The sequence below is a fragment of the Pyrus communis genome, chromosome 16 (assembly GCF_041283825.1).
Source record: "Pyrus communis isolate YQ-2024b chromosome 16, ASM4128382v1, whole genome shotgun sequence".
NCBI lineage: Eukaryota > Viridiplantae > Streptophyta > Magnoliopsida > Rosales > Rosaceae > Pyrus > Pyrus communis.
This window is the reverse complement of record NC_142580.1, coordinates 7,763,845-7,788,321: the sequence shown is the minus strand read 5'-3', so window position 1 is coordinate 7,788,321 and position 24,477 is coordinate 7,763,845. Positions and strand designations below refer to the sequence as shown.

General features: G+C 38.1%; 3 protein-coding genes across 4 annotated transcripts; all 3 read left to right on the top strand.

Moving 5' to 3' along the window:
* Nucleotides 1-476: 476 nt before the first annotated feature.
* Nucleotides 477-3,082, top strand: LOC137732189 (inactive leucine-rich repeat receptor-like protein kinase CORYNE). 2 transcript variants are annotated; one of them, XM_088687914.1, is made up of 3 exons: nucleotides 477-1,775; nucleotides 2,585-2,901; nucleotides 3,048-3,082. In XM_088687914.1, the coding sequence occupies exons 1-2, from the start codon at nucleotides 913-915 to the stop codon at nucleotides 2,892-2,894; spliced, it is 1,173 nt and encodes a 390-aa protein (XP_088544040.1). In that variant the 5' UTR covers nucleotides 477-912; the 3' UTR covers nucleotides 2,895-2,901; nucleotides 3,048-3,082. The 2 variants fall into 2 exon arrangements, with proteins under 2 accessions (XP_088544040.1, XP_088544039.1); XM_088687913.1 differs by having other exon boundaries at nucleotides 770-1,775; nucleotides 3,045-3,082.
* Nucleotides 3,083-5,832: 2,750 nt separating this feature from the next.
* Nucleotides 5,833-6,979, top strand: LOC137732611 (uncharacterized). The gene is made up of 3 exons (XM_068471918.1): nucleotides 5,833-6,362; nucleotides 6,521-6,813; nucleotides 6,921-6,979. The coding sequence occupies exons 1-3, from the start codon at nucleotides 5,833-5,835 to the stop codon at nucleotides 6,977-6,979; spliced, it is 882 nt and encodes a 293-aa protein (XP_068328019.1).
* Nucleotides 6,980-14,409: 7,430 nt separating this feature from the next.
* On the top strand, nucleotides 14,410-15,259 carry LOC137731102 (light-regulated protein 1, chloroplastic). The gene is made up of 3 exons (XM_068470181.2): nucleotides 14,410-14,689; nucleotides 14,774-14,935; nucleotides 15,037-15,259. Exons 1-3 carry the CDS (start codon nucleotides 14,421-14,423, stop codon nucleotides 15,110-15,112), a joined length of 507 nt encoding a protein of 168 aa, XP_068326282.2. The 5' UTR covers nucleotides 14,410-14,420; the 3' UTR covers nucleotides 15,113-15,259.
* The last annotated feature ends 9,218 nt before the right edge of the window (nucleotides 15,260-24,477 follow it).

Sequence of the window (24,477 nt, the reverse complement as noted above, 5' to 3'; positions counted from 1 at the left end):
CTCCTCCGTCACCAACCAACGGCGGAGATGCGTTTGGCGTTTGCTAGGCCTCGTCTCACACAGTTCGATGTTTCGCTTTCGGCCTCTCGTGATAGCAACAAGTGCCAACGTGGCGGGGTGGACCCCACCGCGTACGGGGGTTAGTGGAGTCTCTCAAAGGCGGGAAGCCCAGTTTTCTTTTGTCCTCCGCATCCGCATGAGAGAGAGAAAAAAGAAGCAAACAGTCACAGTAAGTGTCTCTCTCCTTCCCAAACCCAGAGAGAGAGAAATACAGAGTTTGAGAGAGAGAGAGAGAGAGAGAGAGAGAGAGAGAGAGAGGGATTTTTGTGCACTTGGGTAGTTTGTGAAGAGAAAGGGACTCGCTTTCTGTGAGAAACCGGCAAGTTTTGGAAGTTGCTTTTTGTTTGGTTCGCCATTTTTGGCAAGCATTTTAACTCAGTAGTGGGTTTAAAGAGTGCAAAAACAAAGAGGGGTTTGATTTGAAGAGAAAAAAAAGACGCGACTTGGTGACGAAATGATTTGTTGCGTCCTTTCTCTGAAGATTTTCCCGTAAAAAAATTCGACTTTTATCTGATATGCTCTCTCTCTTCATGCCTGTTGGAGCTCTCTCTCATGGGGTTTCTTCTCACTTTCCGCGGAGCTCCGAGCGTTTCTGGGCGGCGTTGCATTTTCTGCGCCTCCAAGCTGCACAGTGGCTGAAGCCCTCAGAAAAACAGAACAAAATTTGAGCTTTTGAGGCCATAGCAGCTGCTGTTCTGAGTATTTTTGGTCGGATTCTGAAGAAAGATTGCAGCTTTGATGTTGGTTTTGGTAATTTGCGTCTGGGTTTTATAGGGTTTAAGCTCTTGGGATTCCGTTGAATTTTTCTGGGATTTTATGTGATTTTTTATTTTATTTTTAATTTCTACTGGAATGGATAGAAGAAGAAGTACCTCAGTAATGAACAGTCCAATCCCAAGGCTTCTCCTTTTGGTATTGGTTTTGTGCTGCCGGCAAGGGGCTGTGCAGTCCCAAGAAATCGAGCCTCCGTCGCCGGTGAAGCATCCCCACTCGAAGAACGAGCACCAAAGAATTGTTCTGAGCATTGTGTTGGGAGTCCTGACCGGACTAATTTGTGCCATCCTCACTGCACTCTTAGTCCGGTGCTTTGTCCGCTACATCAGCAGAACACCAATTCTCAAAGGCCCCGTCATTTTCTCCCCGAAGATCGACCCCAAAACGCTCCAATTAGCACTGGCTAGCGAAAACCAGTTGCTGGGTTCTAGCCCCATTGGGAAGTACTGCAGGACTGTTTTGGACAATGGGCTGATTATTGCAGTCAAGCAGCTCGGACCCTTTTCGGAGTGTGGCTCGCCGGAGGCTCAGAGCAAGGCGGCGAAGCGGCGGATACAGCAGGAGCTTGAAGTGCTTGCTGGCCTAAGACACAGGCATTTGATGAGCCTGCGGGCTTATGTTCGCGAACACGATAGGTTCTCTTTGGTTTATGATTTTGTACCGAATGGGAGCTTGGAGGATGCTATGAACAGAGTTAGAGAAACCGAGTTGCAGCTCAGTTGGGAAGTTCGGCTTCGGATTGCAGTCGGGGTGATTAAGGGACTTCAGTATCTGCATTCGTATGTTCCTCAGATTATGCACTACAATTTGAAGCCAACAAATGTTATGTTGGATTCGGCGTTTGAGCCGAGGTTGGGAGATTATGGGTTGGTGAAGCTTGCGCCTTATTTGGATGTAGCAACATCTGAATACAGCGCTCCAGAGTGTTTCCAGAATGGCAGGTATGCATACCAAACTTTGGTAATATCCGAAATTGGTAATGTTTCCCTTTACACATTAACTATGCAGTTTTACTGAGAAAGCTGTATTGATTATCTGAGGAAACTAGTGTTGTTTTTTGTTGTTGATATTTTTGTATAGCTCTCATTAATTTCCTTGCTTTCAGAATACTTATCAATAGTTCGGTATTCCACATGCCTAAGTGTTTTTAGATTAAGGGCAGGATTGGCATAGGTTTGGTACCTCTTGATCAATGTTAGCCATTTAGGTGCTCTCTTTTAAATGGCTTGTTCTCCTGCACAAGGCCATGGTTACTCGGGGCTTACCCCCAATACCGCCGGGGGGGTGGGTGGATTGTGAATTGGATTGCAATCCCACTCCCTCTTTTTTACGCCCCTGCTCTGGAGGAAAAAATGCTCCCGCCCAATACTCTTCTACTCAATGACTTGGGATTTAGATCATCTGTCTTTTGGCGTAGCAGAAAATTACCTCTTGATGGTTTTTTGATGTTTTACAGTGAAATGCTTGTTAGTTCAGATTCAAGGCTTTGTAGAACTTCAGAAGACTGTTTGTTACTTTGTTTATTGATGTTTGCCTTAGATTTTGTGCAATGGGGTTTCATTAGTAGCAGTTTTGTTAGTAACTTACTAGCATTGTTGTAGGCTAATCGAAAACAGAAATTCTGCGTAGAAACAAAACTTTAGCTATTGATAGGTGAATGGAAAGAACAACTAAAACATGAGATCATTTCTATGCTCTTGTTGAAAACAGATTGCTCTTTTACCAAAGGCAACATATTCAATTTCGACAGGTACACGGATAAGAGCGACATTTTCAGCTTTGGGATGATATTGGGCGTTTTATTAACCGGAAGAGACCCAACCGATCCCTTCTTTGGGGAAGCAGCTCGTGGCGGAAGTTTAGGGCGGTGGCTGCGGCACTTGCAGCAAGCAGGCGAGGCACGGGAAGCATTAGATAAGAGTATAATAGGTGAAGAAGTGGAAGAAGATGAGATGTTGATGGCAGTGCGAATCGCCGTTGTATGCCTATCAGATTTGCCAGCAGAGAGGCCCTCAAGCGATGAACTTGTTCACATGCTAACCCAACTGCACAGTTTTTGAATCAGATGTAAGTATTTTACTGAAGCTGCAATTTCTGTAGATTATTGGGAACTTTTAGACTTCAGAAATATTTGCTTCTGCAATCTGCACATTTCTCTTAGAATTGTATACTTTTACTGTTTTAATCGGTGGATATTCACTGTGGTGAAGAAGCTGGAAGTCAAGGAAATTTCTGACTTTGGAGTAAAGGTGAGCAGATTAACAATGTGGGGGCACATATCAATTATTTTCGTTTTTCACCACCGAATGATGGTAGGGCTTTACTGGCTGTCTTTTCTGGACAAAACTTTTCCAAAAATCACGGGTCCTTTCAAACCTGAAGCAACTAGATAACTCTCATGTCCTTGTTCTGTAATGCTTGAATGCTTCAGTGTTCATGGATAACTCTTAATCGGGTTTTGATCCGAGTTCTGTGGAGAAAAAACTTACATGAAACAGGATGACTCTCTCTCTCTCTCTCTCATCAACAAATTCTAAGGTAACTCATCACGTGATGAGAGAGGTAGAGAGTGGGAATAAACCCCGTGATAGCTGAGTCTGGATCAATTCTCCGAGTATTACAGTCTTTTGGTAACGGTGCTTGTGACGTGATGAGAGCGATAGAGAATATGGGGAAGTGTAAGGTGTAAGTGAAGAGAATAGAAGAGATGAAGTCCGTCCCTTGGCCTAGTCTATATCTACAGCCGACGCAACTCCGTGCGGACGCCTATTTCCCATTTTTTATGGGAGTACCATAGTCTTTTGCTAATCCTGCTTATGACATTAACAATTCTTCCATCTTTTTATTTATTTTTTCCCCTTCTTGCTTGTAATCCGGATAGTTGTGTTGTGGAAGATGTAAACCCCAACATTAATTTAGTTTGTCTTGCCCAAAGTGTGTCACAAAAATGCATCCACATGTGATGTACAAAGCCTAGGAAGCAGGAAAAGAACGTAAAAAGCATGTGGTGGGGGTACTGAAACCTGGCAGCTCATGCATTTGGGGCCAAAATTAGCATGCTTGAAACAATGAAAAAATGAAAAGCAAAGTGAATGCCAACCAAGCCTATGATTCCATTGCCATAATCCCATGTATTTGGTGGTGCACTTGACCTCATATTACTCTGAAACCTTATACAAGGTATTTGAAATAACCAGACAGGATATATATATGAACTTTCCTGAAGAAATCTGATGGGAAATCCTGCCGTGGTTGGCCCCACCACACCCCCCCCCCCAAAAAAAAAAAAAAAAAAAAAAAACTTTACTCAAATGCTGCTTGGTGTGCAAGTCACAGTGCTCTCTGATCAAAAGCTCTGCCTTCATTCGGATACATCTCAGCCGCACATCATTAATCCAATCCAGCCGCAGAAAACCAAAACGATGGTTTTGATCAGCTCCTTATTTATACTAGAGCAGCGACGTAAGTTTTACACGTTGTATTATGGGGATGACCCTAACCCTAACCCTTCAGTTGGGTAAACCAGGATTACGAAACCACCAATTTTGGAGAGTAATACTATCCATACCATGTTTTTGTACCATATTTTCATACCACCTTAAGTGACATTTGATGTGGACAGGGTAGCCATATTATTTGAATTAATCAGATTTTTAAATTTAGTTCATTATTTAACAAACTAATAATTAAGAAAAACTAATTAATTAAATGATGATTGTAATATACGAGGAGCCTTTCTTATTCCTTTCCTTGGGTTTTGCAAATTTTTCAAATGATATGGCTGTCCACATTAGATGCTATTTAAGGTGATATAGAAATGTGGTATAAAAACATGATATGAATAACATTACTCCAATTTTGGGCATCGTAAGTTTGCCTACGGTTGGAGCTTGTAATGGGCTTACATGCCTTGCTACTAACGGGAAAAGGATTCTTGCCGGATCCTTTTTCTAAGGATCCTATGATCGTGACCATTTATCGTATATCTTGCGGTCAGTTTTCGTCAAATACTATTTATATTTAATTTTAAAATTTAAATTTTGAAATAATTTCTAACCGCATAATGTATGATGAACGATTATGATCACAGGATTTTTAGGATTTCTAGAAAAAAAAATCCGACGAAGATCTTTTCCCTACTAACGGGCCAGCAAAAACCCATCCTTCGGCTACGGTTGTTGAACCAATGGCTATAATTTCTTGAGATGTGTGAGCAATTCTGTTCGGCTAACCCCATCTGAGGATGAGGCTTACTCTTTGGGCGTGGGCTTCTGAAAAAGTATTAGTCTTGATGGTCTTCCTGATTACAGGCTCTATCCTTCCAAAAGTGGCTTTCGATCAGCCTGCTGACATAGAAAGACGAACCATAGCAGTGGTGATTTTGAAGACCAATAAAGCTAAAGATATTCAAGCAGTTGATGACTTTTGCATCCCGTCAATAAATCTTTTGCGTTTGTAGAGAGCCGAATCTTACTCGATGAGCGCCCAATCCAAATTACATTATGTTTTCTGGACAAAACTGTTTTCAAAATCACGGGTCATTTTCGAACCTCAAGTACTTGGACAATTCTCTACATGTTTGCTTCGGTTAGCATTTTGATGTTTAGAGCATAATGGAGAAAATATTTGCATGTAAAAAAGGAGGAGGATACAGAAAGTGTTTTCAAAATCACGGGTCATTTTCGTGAGTTGTCACGTGATGAGAGTGATACAGAAAGTGAGGATGATCCCAGTGTGGTGGTTGAGTTTTGATCGATTCTATGAGTAACTCAATCCTTTGATGCGATCAAACTGCTGGATAGATGATTCTCTCAAATCAAGGACATAAGGATGTAATTTGGGAGCTTTTTGGGCCTGGCTTCCATATGTCATTTTCATGAACAATATCCTTGGGCGTTGCCTTAATTACGTACCTATATATTGCCATGTTTCTCTCTGACTCACCACAATCACCAGAGCAGTTTCCGCGCTGCCATATTTTGGAAGCGTATCGGAAACATGGATTCCAGAAAAACTCACAAACCACCCAATAATTGTAAGATGGAAAAGAAATATGGGGACTTGGGAAACCGAAGCAAAAAAGCAACGTCAGTCGAGTACTACTACAACAACTACTTTCCGGTAGAGATCTTATTCGAAATCTTCCTGAGGTTGCCCTTAAAATGTTTAATCAGATGCTGCAGGGTCTGCAAATCATGGTGCTCTCTGATCAAAAGCTCTGCCTTCATTGCCATCCATCTCAGCCGCTCATCACTGATCCCATCCAACCACAAAACCCAAAACGATGGTTTTGATCAGCTCCTTCTCATAAACCAGGGCAATAACTTCTACTCGTTGTATTATGGGGATAATCCTAACCCTAACCCTAACCCAAAACCTGCATTTCAGTGCGCTTGCAGTGGGCTTAATGTTCCACTAGTTGTGAAATTCGGAGTTCCCGCGCGAATGGTCGGAACTTGTAATGGGGTTACGTGCCCTTCTTGGTACCCCCGTGGCGGCACAATAATTTGGAACCCTTCAGTTAGAAAGTATGTGGTTTTGCCTAGGCCTTGTATTACTAGTACGCTGCGACCTTGCCCAAGGGGAAGGAGACCGCGACGAAAGTGTCAAAAGAAACTCATTACTTTGGCTATGATACACGGAATGATGACTATAAGGTATTGAGAATTGTGAATAACTTTTGTAGTCACACTCACACCCCATTTGCGGTTGAGGTTTACTCTTTGGCCCGGGGCTCTTGGAAAAGCCTTGGTGCTGCTGTTCTTCCTGGTTATGGGAAGCTTGGTGGGGTTTCTTCCAAAAGTGTTTTAGTGAATGGTACTCTGCATTGGGTTCAACTCCGTGACAAAGAAGAGCAAGAACATGGCCAACAACATATCAATGTCATGTCTTTTGATTTGAGCACTGAATTATTTGGCGAGATTATGATGCCGGAAGCCTTGAGAAAAAGAGGTTCGAACTGTGTCTTTCTGAAATACGGTAAGTCTCTTGCCTTGATTGAGATTGAGATTGATTATACAACCTACGTGAGAATTAAAGGTTTTTCTGATATGAATTATAACTTCAAAATCTTATATTATTCACAGGCCTTACGGGAAGGCTTTTATATATACATCACAACAACACTTTACAGATTAAACTATAAGTTGCAGTCTGCACCCCCATACCGCAGCACTATCTATACACCTTTACATATTAAACTAACAGCACACACACACATGCATTAAACTGTAAGTGACAGTCTGCAATCTGCACACCCATGCCGCAGCACCATTTATACATCTTTACATATTAAACTAACAGTAGCCAAGCACGCATGGGAAGACAGCACACATGCACATGCACATACAGCTTGTTGCCGACTAGGATTCTGCACTGCATGTGGAACATCAAAGCATGGAGGATTCTGCACTGCATGTGGAACATCAAAGCATGGAGTGGAGACTTGGGGAACATCAAAGCATGGAGTGGAGACTTGGGTTAACAGCCCCCCGCAAGCGAACAGGTGGGGGAACAACTGGAAGCTTGGAGACAAGAAACTTAAATCGTGAAGAAGAGAGGCCTTTGGTAAAAATGTCAGCAAGCTGGTCTTGAGAACACACATAACTTACTACGAGCTGTTTTCGAACCACCTTTTCACGAACATAATGGTAGTCGACCTCCAGATGCTTAGTGCGCGAGTGGAAGACTGGATTGGACGCCAGGGCAATTGAGGAAATGTTGTCACACCAAATGGTTGGTGGAGCCAAATTTAAATGAAGATCTTTGTAGAGAGACCTTAACCATGATAATTCTGCAGCAGTATAAGCTAATTGGCGATACTCCGCTTCTGCACTCGAACGTGAAACGGTCTTCTGCTTCTTTGAACTCCAGGAGACAAGATTAGAACCCAAATACACACAGAAACCACCCGTAGAATGACGAGTATCAGGGTTGCCAGCGTAATCTGCATCCGAATAAGCTGTCAACGTAGCAGTTCCTGGTTGATACAGTAAGCCATGATTATATGTAGCCTTTAGATACCGAAGAATTCTCTTGACTGCCATCCAGTGTGTGTTTTTCGGGGAATGCATAAATTGACATACTTGATTCACAGCGTAGGACAGATCAGGTCGTGTGATGGTGAGGTACTGTAGCGCCCCCACAACACTGCGATACATCTCTGGTTTGACGTAAGGATCGCCAATATGAGCACTCAGTTTCTGACCAGACGACACAGGAGTAGAAATAGGTTTGGCATCTGTGAATTTTGTGCAAGTGAGGAGATCCAGTGCATATTTAGACTGACAAAGATGCATGGCATCACCATTATACTTCACTTCAATGCCTAAGAAATAACTGAGCGGTCCCAAATCTTTCATTAGAAACAAACTACCAAGTTTCTGAATCAAATGAGCCACCTGGCATGGATTGTTCCCTGTTATAAGAATGTCGTCGACATAAATTAACAGAATAATATATATACCCTGCTTGTCAAACACAAAAAGGCTGTAATCACAAGTAGATTCCTCAAACCCTAGTTGAAACAAGAAATCAGAGAACCGTTGAAACCAAGCCCTAGGCGCTTGTTTGAGACCATAAAGAGATCGATGTAGCTTACATACATGATGAGGAAACTGGTTGTCAATGAAGCCTGATGGTTGTCTCATGTAGACATGTTCATTTAAGTATCCATGCAAAAACGCATTCTGCACATCAAGTTGGCGTACAGGCCACTTCTTTGAGACAGCAAGACTCAACACGAGTCGAATGGTGCTATGCTTTACCACAGGGCTGAAAGTTTCGGTGTAATCCACACCAACTTTCTGATGAAAACCATTGGCAACTAACCGAGCTTTATGTCGCTCAAGAGTGCCATCAGCGTGACGTTTAATTTTAAACACCCATTTGTTGGGTAGCACATTCATTGTAGAATTGTACGGAACTAAGCTCCAAGTGCCATTTCTTTGTAGTGCATTAAACTCCTGCGCCATAGCTTCTCTCCACGCCTGATGTTTGACTGCCTGACTGAAACAGGTAGGCTCAACAAGAGAGTTATCAAGTGCAACATGCATAGCATATTTTGGATTTGGTTTGTGAACCCCTAATTTAGACCGTGTAGTCATAGAATGTCCAGTATCACTGGGAACAGTGGGTTGCACACGATGTTCAGTTACTAAAACTTGCTCATTTGATGATAGTGAGGGTCCTATAGATAGGTTAGGGTCTAAAGGTGGGTTGAGCTGTGATACAGGTTCAACCATGGATGGTGGATTAGTGGGTAATGGAAAGTTAGGTAAGATATGAGGGAAAAAATTGTTACCTTGTTCGTCGACACTGTCAGAAGGAGATGTGAGTCCCTGAAAAGGGAATGAGTCCTCGTCGAATAGAACATGGCGAGACAAATAAACTCGTCTTGTGGTCATGTCCAAGCATCTGTATCCTTGATGGTTCAAAGAATATCCAAGAAAAACACAGGACTTTGATTTTGGTTGTAACTTGTTTTGCTTGTATGGTGTTAGCCATGGAAAGCAACGGCAACCAAACACCTTCAAAAACTCATAATTGGGTTTTCTTTGAAATAATTTCTCAAACGGAGATGTATCAAATAATACACGAGTAGGTAATCGGTTTATTAGATATGTGGCAGTTGAGCATGCATCAAACCAAAACGTAGTTGATATGAAAGACTGAGCAAGCATAACCATGGCAGTTTCGACAATATGTCGATGTTTTCGTTCAGCTAAACCATTTTGTTCAGGATGTTTAGGGCAAGAAAAACGTTGAGAAATACCATGAATATCAAGAAACCTTTGAAAAAAATGATTCTTATATTCACCACCTTCATCACATTGAAGAGTTTTGATAGATTTATTAAACATATTTTCAACTTTGGCTTTAAACTTCACAAATATCGCAAAAACTTCAGATTTTTGTTTCATGGGAAAAATCCATGAATATCGCGAATAATCATCCACAAACAACAAGTAATAACGAAAACCTTCGTTAGAAGGAATTGGAGAACACCACACATCTGAATGAATAAGTTGCAAAGGAAATTGAGACCTAGACTCGGACAATTGGAAAGGTAATTTAGTACTTTTACCTAGAGGACATGACTCACAAAAGCGTACATCAGAGGTACCATGAATTGGTACCAATTTTTTTGAAATTAAAAACTTGATTATTGGTTTTGCAGGATGGCCAAGACGTGCATGCCACTTTTGAACCGACACTCGAACTCCCACACATGCAGTAACAGAATGCTTGAGACAGCCACTGCCATTTGGAAATGGGTACAACCCATTCTCACATCTCCCTCGGAAAAGCGTCTTCCGTGTCTTGAGGTCCTTTACAAGGAAAACATGGGGAAAAATAAGTAAGTAACAATCATTATCTAGGGTAAACTGATGAGCAGAAAGGATATTAGTGGAGGCAGTTGGGCAATGAAGAATGTCACGTAAAACAAATGAGCAAGATTTAGTTTGAAGTTTACTGGAACCATAATGTGCAATTGAGATGCCCGTGTGATTACCTACACCTCCTACTCCTTCATTCCCGTGATACTCTTTGGGATTGGCCAGATTATGAATGTCAGGAGTAATGTGTGCATTGGCTCCTGTGTCTAGGAGCCAAGAACCATTCTGCTGTTTGTTAAGAGTAATTGGTGAAGAGGTCATGGCCGAGAGTCGTTTGGCCGGAATTCGTCCTTCAAAGGCAGTGTTCATGCGCTGGTAGCAATCCAACGCAGGATGACCTGGTTTACCACATATCTGACACACAATTCTATCACCACAAGAAACAAACCTTTCGCCAGTACCTTGATTATTCTGCGAAGCATTGTAATGGCGAGGATTGGGACCTCGGTGAGCACCACCACGATGTGAGTAGTTCCCGCGTCCACCACCACGAGAACGACCACCCCCACGTCCTCGAGAAGCCACGAAGGCATTAACAGTGGCTCCTTCAACCAACGGAACATTGTGTTCCACCATTCTTCTTTCTGTTGTCAGCAGCAAGGATTCAAGGGCAGGATAAGTGATAGGGTTGTCACGAGCTTGTGCTGCGCTCACAGTCATCTCATATGCTGGTCCAAGATTATTCAACACAATCTGGACCAGTTCATCATCACTCACAGGTTGCCCAGCAAGAGCAAGATTGTCAGCAATCGCATTCATGCGATCAAGGTAATCCGCCACAGAGAGATCACCTTTTTTGGTCTGCAACAATTCATTCCTTAGAAACAAAATACGATTCTGAGACGTGGATGCATACCTTTGCTCCAGAGCTTCCCAAGTAGCTCGAGCAGTTCTTTTGCTTGCCACCACAGACAAGACAGACGCAGTCAGAGATCCATTAATCCAGCTAAGGATCATCTGATCCTGTTGCACCCACGTTGTGTACGCAGGATTCACGGTTGTCAAACCAGCAACATGTTTTGGGGGACACACCAAGGTGCCATCAACATACCCCATCAAGTCCCGGCTTTTTAAAATAGGGAGAATTTGAGCCAACCACAGTGGGTAGTTGGTTCTATCAAGTTTGATATTGACGATAATGGAAAAAGGTTGAAAGGTGGTGGTTTGGGGGTTAGGGTTGATAGCAGGGACATTGTTTCCAGCCATGGAAGCGATGATGAACAGAATAATAGGTTGATCTTTGTCGTTAGACAAAAAAGGCTCTAGATACCATAAAGGTTTTTCTGATATGAATTATAACTTCAAAATCTTATATTATTCACAGGCCTTACGGGAAGGCTTTTATATATACATCACAACAACACTTTACAGATTAAACTATAAGTTGCAGTCTGCACCCCCATACCGCAGCACTATCTATACACCTTTACATATTAAACTAACAGCACACACACACATGCATTAAACTGTAAGTGACAGTCTGCAATCTGCACACCCATGCCGCAGCACCATTTATACATCTTTACATATTAAACTAACAGTAGCCAAGCACGCATGGGAAGACAGCACACATGCACATGCACATACAGCTTGTTGCCGACTAGGATTCTGCACTGCATGTGGAACATCAAAGCATGGAGGATTCTGCACTGCATGTGGAACATCAAAGCATGGAGTGGAGACTTGGGGAACATCAAAGCATGGAGTGGAGACTTGGGTTAACAGAGAATATGTAGGCTTCAGGTGTAGGTCATGAAAACTTATGGTGTGGCGGAATCGTGGACTGAATTCAATCTTAGTGTAAGACTGCAAAAGCATTATAAAACTCTTGATTTTGAAAGGCAGGATTGGATGCTTCTTGGTTTTAAAAGTCAGGATGAACTGGTGTTTGTTGATTCTATTAACCTGCGAACCATCGTAGCAGTGAATTTGAAGGCCAACAAAGCTAAAGACATTGGAATGTTTGGCAGCAGCATCCAGTTAAGGAGCCTTCCTTTTATAGAGAGCCTTGTCTTACTTGACCACCCTAATGCAGTTTCCTACTAATTAAGTAGCAAGCAAGAGACAACAGCAAGAGGTGTGATTTACAGATTTTTATTATTTCCTTCGTCAAGACTTAATAGAACCAATCATTAGTTACTTGTTAGATTTCTGGAGCTTATACTCTGAAGTAGTTTAAATTAAATCCTCCATTATGCGCCCGGTATTAATTATTTCAATGCTTCAAAAAATGGGTATGGCGAAGAATATTTCATTTTTTTTGCTTTGATTTGAGCACTGAATTATTTGGTGAGATGGATGCCGGAAGCTTTGAGAAGAAAATGTTTGAACTGTGTCTTGCTTTGATTGAGATTGAAACAATAAAAATTCCTATGATGGGTCGTGAAAGAGTATGGTGCGGCAGAATCGTGGACTAAATGCGATAATAGCGTGCTCTTCGTCTAGGTTGTCTTCTTGGTATCAAATGCCGTGATGAATGAGTGTTCACAATGTCTTGTTCGCTTCGCGGCCAACCTTCCTAACAGTGGATTTCCAACCAAACAAGCTTGAAAGGTTTCAACGGTTTAATGGTACTCGGCAGTGAATCTGCAGAGAGTGTTATCTTACATGATCATCCTAATGCTGTTTCCTACTAGCTAATTACTAGTCAAGGACGTTGTCGAGCAATCTATTCATACTGTTACCTACTTACGGACTTTGTCGAACAATCTATTCATATTCATGTTTTCCTTCCCAAGAGTGTGCAAGTCTCCTTAGCATTTCTCTTTTTAGAATCGCCACCCTTTGGCTGTTTGATTAATGGTTGTCTCCGTTTGTTCAATCTTTTCGATCATTTGCAGTTTCAACATGGTAGGTAGCCAAACTGAGTCATCCTTTTGACCTAGGATGCAGCTGGTTTGAGCACCCTCCCCTTTTCTCCAGTCTGTCTTTATGAATGATCTTTCTGAGGTTTCTAGACAGAGAGCTATTTGTTTAGTCTTTGGTTTGTCTTTTGATTCGGGCTTGTATAGCCCCGCTGTAACACCAAGAAAACAAAAGTTCCATATGGGAGGACATGTAAGTCTCTTTTTCCTTTCTTTCATCGCCTACATAGTTGTTTGGGCCTCAGCGCGGTATATATAGGGATGGCAACAGGGCGGGGCGGGAATTGGTGCTCCGTTCATCTCCGTCTCTGTTGGTGATTTTTCTCCCCCTAATCATTTTCATTTTTTGTACATCGTGAATCGTGCAGTCAGAAATCATTTTAAATTTTAAATTTTAAATTTAATATAAATAGTACCTAACGAAAAATAACCGCATAATATACGATAAATAAACATGATAACGGGATCCCCGAATCCTTTTCCCTAAAACTCATCCATAATCATTATTTTTGAACGGGAATTCCCCATCTCCGCATCCACATGGGCAGAAACCTCTAAACAGCACCCGCCAACCCGCCTATGATAAAAAATTTATCTCTAAACTATAACCATTCAAGAAAAGTTAATCGATAATCAACTAGTGTGAGTACGTAAACCTATTAAAATTAATAAAAAAGTAGATAACATTAAAAATAATTCACACAACTGTAATAGCAACCTATAATCCGTTGAATGATCATCATTCCACGTCGAAAGACTTATTGAACAAAAAAAAAAAAAAAAAAATCGAGACACTAAAAATTATAGTAATACAAATACATAATCGGGTCGGGTTCAAATTGAGAGATGCCAAACCATCACCACTCCATATCCAGCTCCATATAACCACCTCATTAGGGTCGGGTCTCGGCCAATATCCAAAGCCATGGAGCTTTTTGTCACCCTCATGGCTTTCTTTTGTGGGTTCTATCTAATCCAATTACACCTAAAAAAATGTTAGGTGATTTTCACACTCTCCTTTCGCTTTCTGCTTTGTTTTGATCTTAAAGAAGTATCAAGTGATTTGCTTCCAAAAAATAAAAATAAATAAAGAAGTATCAAGTGATAGTATAATAAACATGATGTGCGAAAAGAGAAAAAAATAATATTGCATAAATTAATTCCCAAAAAAGGGAAGATATGGAGAAGAAATGAGGAAGAAAAGTCCAATTTCATGGGTATTTTTCAACGTTTAATGGTGCACCAAGAAGTTATGACCTTATCTTTTCTCAAAAAATCTTTGCCACCTTATCCAATATCCCATCCAAGTCATGTCCCAAAGCTGATGCTATATAGTTTGGCTGGAACTTCGCCCCTCTTTAGACTCAGCAAATTAAACCCAACTTCTAAATTACAAGCCATCAAAATGCAGGCCACTCTACGTCTCTCACCAATTTCATCAGTATCACCTCTTGCTTTTGTAACCACCAAGTCCCCGGCCTTGCCATGCGGCTCCCTTCCGAGGCCACTACAGCCCTCAAGGTGCCCTCCCCTGAGGGCAACCAATGTGACAGGCGGCGATCCTGCATCTGTCGATTACAGCTCCATCACTTCGTAAGTCAATTCTTTTTTTTCTGAATCTGTCTTGGTCTTAATTTTCCGATTGATTTTTTCAAACGTTGATTGTGGATTCTGCAGTGTTTTCCCGGCAGAGGCTTGCGAAACAGTCGGAGGAGAAGCTTGTGATGCCGAAATGTATCCCGAAGTGAAGCTCAAACCGGAAGAGGGCAGGAGCAACACAGCCAGGACTGTTTCTGAGCAGCTGGATAGAGATTATCTAGAGTATGACAGTCCCAAGACGTAAGAGCGATCAATTTTAGTAAAACTCATCTTCAAAAGGTTTAAGATCTCGAATTTTCGTGTTATGGTTAATAAATTCATTATCTTAATGATTGCTGCAGGGTCTTTCCTGGGGAGGCTTGTGATGATCTGGGAGGAGAATTCTGTGAGCCAGAGTATCAGAGAGGGGTAAACTAGGCCCCTCCATGAGCGTCTGTTCTCAGTTTTTACTGCTGACTGTAATAATCTACGAATAATTACTACTTGGAAGAGTAGTTGGCATGGTTCTTGAATATTTATGTACATGAAACAGTAATAAACCCGGTACAAACTATTAGCTCCATACTTTTGTTGTTCAATTTTTGAAAAATTACAACTCTCCGAAACCGTATAAATTGATGAATCAGTATGTTCTCCATGTATTTGAACTAACAAAAGATGTACTAATTTGCTTCTGGAAACTCGAAAAACTGATCAGATCATGTTTCAGAGAACGCACATCACAGAGAACCCAAAGGATTTTTACAGAACTCCGAGTGTGATAAAAAATAATGAAGGTGAAGCTGATATTAACTCTGACATAATGCAAGGATCAAAAGTCATGGAGCCTGGACCAATTTTGAGCCTGAATTCGATACACTACGATTCACTTGCTTCAGTGATCTCCTCTAGCAAAAGATTCTGGAGAGCTACGGAGTACTTAGCACTCTTTCTTCCCCCTGAATTGCCATGGTCAGTTGAAATTTTATCTAACGGCTACAATTATTATAACTTTTAGAGGGGCCCCTGTTTGTAGCCGTTGGATAAAATTTCAACGGTCCGATGGGCTTGGTCAGGAGAATCCTCACCTTTTGCTCAGGAGAGGATCCTGATCCGCATGTTTTGATATGGGTCTAATGTATTGCACAGTCATAGGTAGGGTCTAATAAGTAGAGCAATTAAAGTGTCCATAATTTGAAAACAAAATTGCATCGACTGTCGTTGAATGTTTTATCATGACTCTTCCAGAATTAACTTGGAACTTTAAGTTACACATCAAATCTCATCATTTCATAAAAAAACTCTCATCTTTTTTAGTGTAAAATATATCATTGTATTAAAATAAGAAAAATTACTCATCAAATCTCATCATTTCATCAAAAACTCTATCCGACTCATGTTTTGAATTTTCCTCGCGATTCCTGCAGATTAGTATCCAAATTTGAATTTGAATTCACATGAAACTATGAGAACTACAAGTAATTTTATATGTTTTCGTTGAGTCGTTTACAATAGTAAGCTTCATTTTTTGCTGGTATTTATTACATGATTCACGAGCATTATACATTGATTGTCTTATGTAAGTAATTGCTCAAGAGGCTTTTGACATTGATTGTGTTAGCTTCAGGGGATTTTAACATTACCAAGATGGAGGACTACATCTTACTGTTAGAATCATGTAAAATTACTAATTCCATCATGATAGTTAGTTACAATATGATAGGTAGTTTAGCTTGTACAAGTACTTGTATGGCAGGTAGTTCAGACTGTAAAAGTACTTATATAATAGGTAGTTTAGATTATAAAAGATCAGTTGAAATCTAAGTTTATGCTGACTAATATTATAATATGATAGGTAGTTTAGATTGTAAAAGATCAGTTGAAATCTAGGTTTATGCAGACTAATAGGGTACCTAAGTTGAAAAAAAAAATAGAAAAATAACATAACTAATAGCGAGGCCTCCCAAGAGATGTATAGGTGTCCGAAATTTTGGAAATGTCCTAAATTAATTTTAGAAAATATGTGGTGCAAATAGAATGACTCTAACTTTGGCTTATAGCACACAGTTTTTTGTGAAGAAAAAAAAAATTGAAATTTTTAGCTTTAAGAAATATTTTGCACTGGAGTTAAGAAAAATATTGCAAAACCTTTGGATGTGATCCTACCGATTATTAGGTCCTAAAACTATTTTGTATTGCTTCTTAAAGTGAGAAAAGAGAAAAATATCTTTAAATTTAGGTTTTAAATCACTGATTACAAGTGTTTTAAACTGAATTATAATACATTTTGCACGGAAAAAATATATTTTGAAAAACATAAATATGATAGTAAGAGAAATAAAAGAAACATTAACAAAATTAAAAATTAAAAAAAAAAACTGAAAAAAAAAATTAAAAAGGGTGGGATCGGTACGATTATAGCGACTTTTGCTTTTATAAGTCGCTATGACTTTACCGATTATTCTCGAAGAAAATAGCTAGCAAAGTACCGATCGTATCATTTTCTATTTTTTTTTCCTTTTTCCATTGAATACATATAGTAGAGTAAAATTAATAGTAATCACAATGCAAAGTATCAACCTAACAACAAAAAGTGCTGACACATGGAGTCCTATTCATGGACCTAAATAAAAAAATAACTAAAAATTGGACTAATCTAATTGTTAGGCCATAAAATTAGGAAAGGGATCCTTTTCGGATCTCTTTCACCAAATCCACCTAATCATCTAATTCGGACCCTTGAAATTTAGTCCAACGGCTAAAATTATTATAACTTTAAAAGGGCCCCCCTGTTTGTAGTTGTTGGATCAAATTTCAAGGGCATAGATTGATTGATTGATTGGGTGGATTTGGTGGAAGGGATCCGGATATGACCTTTTTCCATAAAATTGGACCTATTTCAAGTTAGTTTATTTACAAATAATGGATTTGTAAGGAAGAAGTTAATTTAAACCACATATTAATGAAACTCTTTTTGTCAACTATAAGAGGGTGAAAAAACATTTTTATCTTCTATCACAAAATAAAATTATGGACAATAAAGTAATTTGCACAAACTAAAATTTACAGTTGTTTTTAAAAGCATCATCTACATGTAATCCTAATAAATCACCTACAAGAACTCTGGATTTTTACGGGTGTATTGTTTTATGAAACTTTGAATTTCTATAGCACATATTTTCAAAACTTCAAGTTCGAGTTTAAGTACGAATCTAGGTTCATGATACCTGCAAACAAACATAATATACATATGTAGTGAACGGGAATAACTTCGGGACCTATGTATGAAAATAATGAACGACGACCCAAAATATGGGGCTGTCGTGGCTTGCAGAGCCAAAAGAGTGGTTGTTGGGTTGCTAGACAACAAAAGAGAAGTAAATGGGTTAACATATTATATACCCAATTATTGGGCTAAGAAGGAAAAGTGAAAAACAAAGCCTAACCCATGAGCTTATTATTTCATGCGAGCTAAAAATAAAACAAGGCCCAAAAACAAAAAAAAAGAAGTGGGACGATTTGGTGTATATGCCCAATTGGGTTGCAGGTCGACTGCAGGCAGCCCAGGTCCGTAAGAAAGGTGATGCAAAACAGCTTTGTGTTGGACCTTAGAGTTTTGGAGCAGGAAAGACTTGGTGGCTCGGGCAGCGCGGCTTCAAGCTGCGGCTCCTATGCGTGTAGGGTTTGAAAAATCCCATTTTTTTCTTCTCTTATTCACGCATATTCAATTCACCACAATTATAAGAACAATACATTTAAGCTGAATCTATAACTTGAAAAAAAAAAAAAAAAAAAAAAAACGTAAAATTAGAGTTCATGCTCAGGAGAGGATCCTAATCCGCATGTTTTGATATGGGTCTAATGTATTGCACAGTCATAGGTAGGGTCTAATAAGTAGAGCAATTAAAGTGTCCATAATTTGAAAACAAAATTGCATCGACTGTCGTTGAATGTTTTATCATAACTCTTCAAGAATTAACATGGAACTTTAAGTTACGCATCAAATCTCATCATTTCATAAAAAACTCTCATCTTTTTTCGTGTAAAATATATTGTTGTATTAAAATAAAAAAAATTACTCATCAAATCTCATCATTTCATAAAAAACTCTCATCTTTTTTAGTGTAAAATATATCGTTGTATTAAAATAAAAAAAATTACTCATCAAATCTCATTATTTCATCAAAAACTCTATCCGACTCATGTTTTGAATTTTCCTCGCGATTCCTGCAGATTAGTATCCAAATTTGAATTTGAATTCACATGAAGCTATGAGAACTACAAGTAATTTTATATGTTTTCGTTGAGTCGTTTACAATAGTAAGCTTCATTCTTTACTGGTATTTATTACATGATTCACGAGCATTATACATTGATTGTCTTATGTAAGTAATTGCTCAAGAGACTTTTGACATTGATTGTGTTAGCTTCAGGGGATTTTAACATTACCAAGATGGAGGACTACATCTTACTGTTAGAATCATGTAAAATTACTTATTCCACCATGATAGTTAGTTACAATACGATAGGTAGTTTAGCTTGTACAAGTACTTGTATGGCAGGTAGTTCAGACTGTAAAAGTACTTATATAATAGGTAGTTTAGATTATAAAAGATCAGTTGAAATCTAAGTTTATGCTGACTAATATTATAATATGATAGGTAGTTTAGTTTGTACAAGTACTTATATGACATGTAGTTTAGACTGTAAAAGTACTTATATGATAGGTAGTTTAGATTGTAAAAGATCAGCTGAAATCTAGGTTTATGCCGACTAATAGGGTACCTAAGTTGAAAAAAAAAATAGAAAAATAACATAACTAATAGCGAGGCCTCCCAAGAGATGTATAGGTGTCCGAAATTTTGGAAATGTCCTAAATTAATTTTAGAAAATATGTGGTGCAAATAGAATGACTCTAACTTTGGCTTATAGCACACAGTTTTTTGTGAAGAAAAAAAAAAATTGAAATTTTTAGCTTTAAGAAATATTTTGCGCTGGAGTTAAGAAAAATATTGCAAAACCTTTGGATGTGATCCTACCGATTATTAGGTCCTAAAACTATTTTTTATTGATTCTTAAAGTGAGAAAATAGAAAAATATCTTTAAATTTAGATTTTAAATCACTGATTACAAGTGTTTAAAAATGAATTATAATACATTTTGCACGGAAAAAATATATTTTGAAAAACATAAATATGATAGTAAGAGAAATAAAAGAAACATTAACAAAATTAAAAATTAGAAAAAAAAATTGAAAAGGGTGGGATCGGTATGATTATAGCGAATTTTGCTTATATGAGTCGCTATGGTTTTACCGATTATTCTCGAAGAAAAATAGCTAGCAAAGTACCGATCGTATCATTTTCTTTTTTTTTTTTCTTTTTCCATTGAATACATATAGTAGAGTAAAATTAATGGTAATCACAATGCAAAGTATCAACCTAACAACAAAAAGTGCTGACACATGGAGTCCTATTCATGGACCTAAATAAAAAAATAACTAAAAATTGGACTAATCTAATTGTTAGGCCATAAAATTAGGAAATGGATCATTTTCGGATCTCTTTCACCAAATCCACCTAATCATCTAATTCGGACCCTTGAAATTTAGTCCAACGGCTAAAATTATTATAACTTTTAAAGGGCCCCCCTGTTTGTAGTTGTTGGATCAAATTTCAAGGGCATGGATTCATTGATTGATTGGGTGGATTTGGTGGAAGGGATCCGGATATGACATTTTTCCATAAAATTGGACCTATTTCAAGTTAGTTTATTTACAAATAATAGATTTGTAAGGAAGAAGTTAATTTAAACCACATATTAATGAAACTCTTTTTGTCAACTATAAGAGGGTGAAAAAACATTTTTATCTTCTATCACAAAATAAAATTATGGACAATAAAGTAATTTGCACAAACTAAATTTTACAGTTGTTTTTAAAAGCATCATCTACATGTAATCCTAACAAATCACCTACAAGAACTCTGGATTTTTACGGGTGCATTGTTTTATGAAACTTTGAATTTCTATGGCACATATTTTCAAAACTTCAAGTTCGAGTTTAAGTACGAATCTAGGTTCATGATACCTGCAAACAAACACAATATACATATGTAGTGAACGGGAATAACTTCGGGACCTATGTATGAAAATAATGAGTGACGACCCAAAATATGAGGCTGTCTTGGCTTGCAGGGCCAAAAGAGTGGTTGTTGGGTTGCTAGACAACAAAGGAGAAGTAAATGGGTTAACATATTATATACCCAATTATTGGGCTAAGAAGGAAAAGTAAAAAATAAGGCCTAACCCATGAGCTTGTTATTTCATGCGAGCTAAAAATAAAACAAGGCCCAAAAGAAAAAAAAGAAGTGGGACGGTTTGGTGTATATGCCCAATTGGGTTGCAGGTCGACTGCAGGCAGCCCAGGTCCGTAAGAAAGATGATGCAAAATAGCTTTGTGTTGGACCTTAGAGTTTTGGAGCAGGAACGACTTGGTGGCTCGGGTAGTGCGGCTTCAGGCTGCGGCTCCTATGCGTGTAGGGTTTGAAAAATCCCATTTTTTCTTCTCTTATTCACGCATATTCAATTCACCACAATTATAAGAACAATAAATTTAAGCTGAATATATAATTTGAAAAAAAAAAAAAAAGTAAAATTAGAGTTCATGCTTCATGGTGAATGTTTCAAGCAATCATTGTTGAAAAAATATTGAAATTGAAACCATGTTTTATAGATTGTATGAATAAGAGAAGAAAAAAATGGGATTTTTCAAACCCTACACACATGGGAGCCGCATCCTGAAGCCGCGCTGCCCGAGCCACCAAGTCGTTCTTGCTCCAAAACTCTAAGGTCCAAAACAAAGCTGTTTTGCATCATCTTTCTTACGGAGCTGGGCTGTCTGTAGTCGACCCGCAACCCAATTAGGCATATACACTAAACCGTCCCACTTGTTTTTTTTCTTTTGGGCCTTGTTTTATTTTTGACTCGCATGAAATAACAAGCCCATGGGTTAGGCCTTATTTTTCACTTTTCCTTCTTAGCCCAATAATTAGGTATATAATATGTTAACCCATTTACTTCTCCTTTTTTGCCTAGCAACCCAACAACCACTCTTCTGGGCCAGCAAGCCACGACGGCCCCATATTTTGGGTCGTCACTCATTATTTTCACACATAGGTCCTAAAGCTATTCCCGTTCACTACATATGTATATTGTGTTTATTTGCAAGTATCATGAACTTAGAGTTCGTACTTAAACTCGAACTCGAAGTTTTGAAAATAAGTGCCATAAAAAATCGAAGTTTCATAAAACAATACACCCGTAAAAATCCAGAGTTCTTCTAGGTGATTTGTTAGGATTACATGTAGATGATGCTTTTTAAAAACAATTGTAAAATTTAGTTTGTGCAAATTACTTTATTGTCCATAATTTTATTTTGTGATGGAAGACAAAAATGTTTTTTCACCCTCTTATAGTTGACAAAAAGAGTTTCATTAATATGTGGTTTAAATTAACTTCTTCCTTACAACTTTGTTATGTGTAAATAAACTAACTTGAAATAGGTCTAATTTTATGGAAAGAGATCCTCTCCGGATCCCTTCTACCAAATCCATCTAATCAATCAATCCATGCCCTTGAAATTTGATCCAACGGTTACAAACAGGGGGCCCATTTAAAAGTTATAATAACTTTAGCCATTAGACTAAATTTCAAGAGTCTGAATTAGGTGATTGGGTGGATTTGGTGGAAGAGATCCGGAAAGGATCCCTTTCCCAATTTTATGGCCTAACAATTAGATTAGTCCAATTTTTAGTTATTTATTTATTTAGGTCCATGAATAGGACTCCATGTGTCAACACTTTTTGTTGTTAGGTTGATACTTTGCATTGTGATTACTATTAATTTTACTCTACTATAGCTATTCAATGAAAAAAGGGGAAGAAAAAAAAAATTATACGATCGGTACTATAATAGCGATTCTCTTTGAGGATAACCGCTAAAATCATAGCGACTGATTCCAAAAAACGTCGCTATAATCTTACCGATCTCTCCCTTTTCAATTTTTTTTTTCAGTTTTTTATTTTTGTTAATGTTTCTTTTATTCCTCTTACCATAACAACAAACTATCATATTCATATTTTTCAAAATATATTTTTTCCATGCAAAATATATTATAATTCATTTTTAAACACTTGTAATCAATGATTTAAAACCTAAATTTAAAGATATTTTTCTATTTTCTCACTTTAAGAATCAATAAAAATAGTTTTAGGACTTAATAATCAGTAGGATCACATTCAAATGTTTTGCAATATTTTCCTTAACTCCAGCGTAAAATATTTCTTAAAGCTAAAAATTTCAAATTTTTTTGTCTTCACAAAAAAACTATGTGCTCCAAAGTTAGAGTCATTCTATTCGCACCACATATTTCCTAAAATTAATTTAGGACATTTCCAAAATTTCGGACACCTAAAAATCTCTTGGGAGGCCTCGCTATTAGTTATATTATTTTTCTATTTTTTTTTTCAACTTAGGTACCCTATTAGTCGGCATAAACCCAGATTTCAGCTGATCTTTTACAATCTAAACTACCTATCATATAAGTACTTTTACAGTCTAAACTACATGTCATACAAATACTTATACAAGCTAAACTACCTATCATATTATAATATTAGTAGGTATAAACTTAGATTTCAACTGATCTTTTATAATCTAAAATACCTATTATATAAGTACTTTTATAGTCTGAACTACCTGCAATACAAGTACTTGTACAACCTAAACTACATATCGTATTGTAACTACATATCATGGTGGAATAATTAATTTTACATGATTCTAATAGTAAGATGTAGTCCTCCATCTTGGTAATGTTAAAATCCCCTGAAGCTAACACAATAAATGTAAAACCATCTTGAGCAATTACTTACATAAGACAATCAATGTATAATGCTCGCGAATCATGTAACAAATACCAGCAAAAATGAAGCTTAGTGTTGTAAACGACTCAACGAAAACATGTAAAATTACTTGTAGTTCTCATAGCTTCATTCGAATTCAAATTCAAATTTGGATACTAATATGCAGGAATCGCGAGGAAAATTCAAAACATGAGTCAAATAGAGTTTTTGATGAAACGATGAGATTTGATGAGTAACTTGTTTTTTTATATTTTAATACAACGATATATTTTACACTAAAAAAGATGAGATTTTTTTTATGAAATGATGAGATTTGATGTGTAACTTAAAGTTCCATGTTAATTTTGGAAGAGTCATAATAAAACATTCAACGACAGTCGGTGCAATTTTGTTTTCAAATTATGGACACTTTAATTGCTCTACTTATTAGACATTACCTATGACTGTGCAATACATTAGACCCATATCAAAACATGCAGATTAGGATCCTCTCCTCAGCAAAGGGTGAGGATTCTCTTGACCAAACCCATCAGACCGTTGAAATTTTATCCAACGGCTATAAACTGGGGGCTTCTCTAAAAGTTATAATAATTGTAACTGTTGAATAAAATTTCAACGGCCCGATGAGTTTGGTCAGGAGGATCCTCACTAGGGATGGGCAAATACCCATTGGTTATGAGTAACCGCGGTTGTTCGCCCATTTAAATTTGACGGTTACGTTTATGGGTAACCATTTAGATAAATAAACGGTTATGGGTATAACTATTTACCCGTGAAATTTAAATGGGCAGTTATGGGTATTACCCACAGCTATAAATGGGTACCTATTTAACCATTTATTTTAATATATGTAAAAGTAAAAAAAAGAAAAAATAGTTT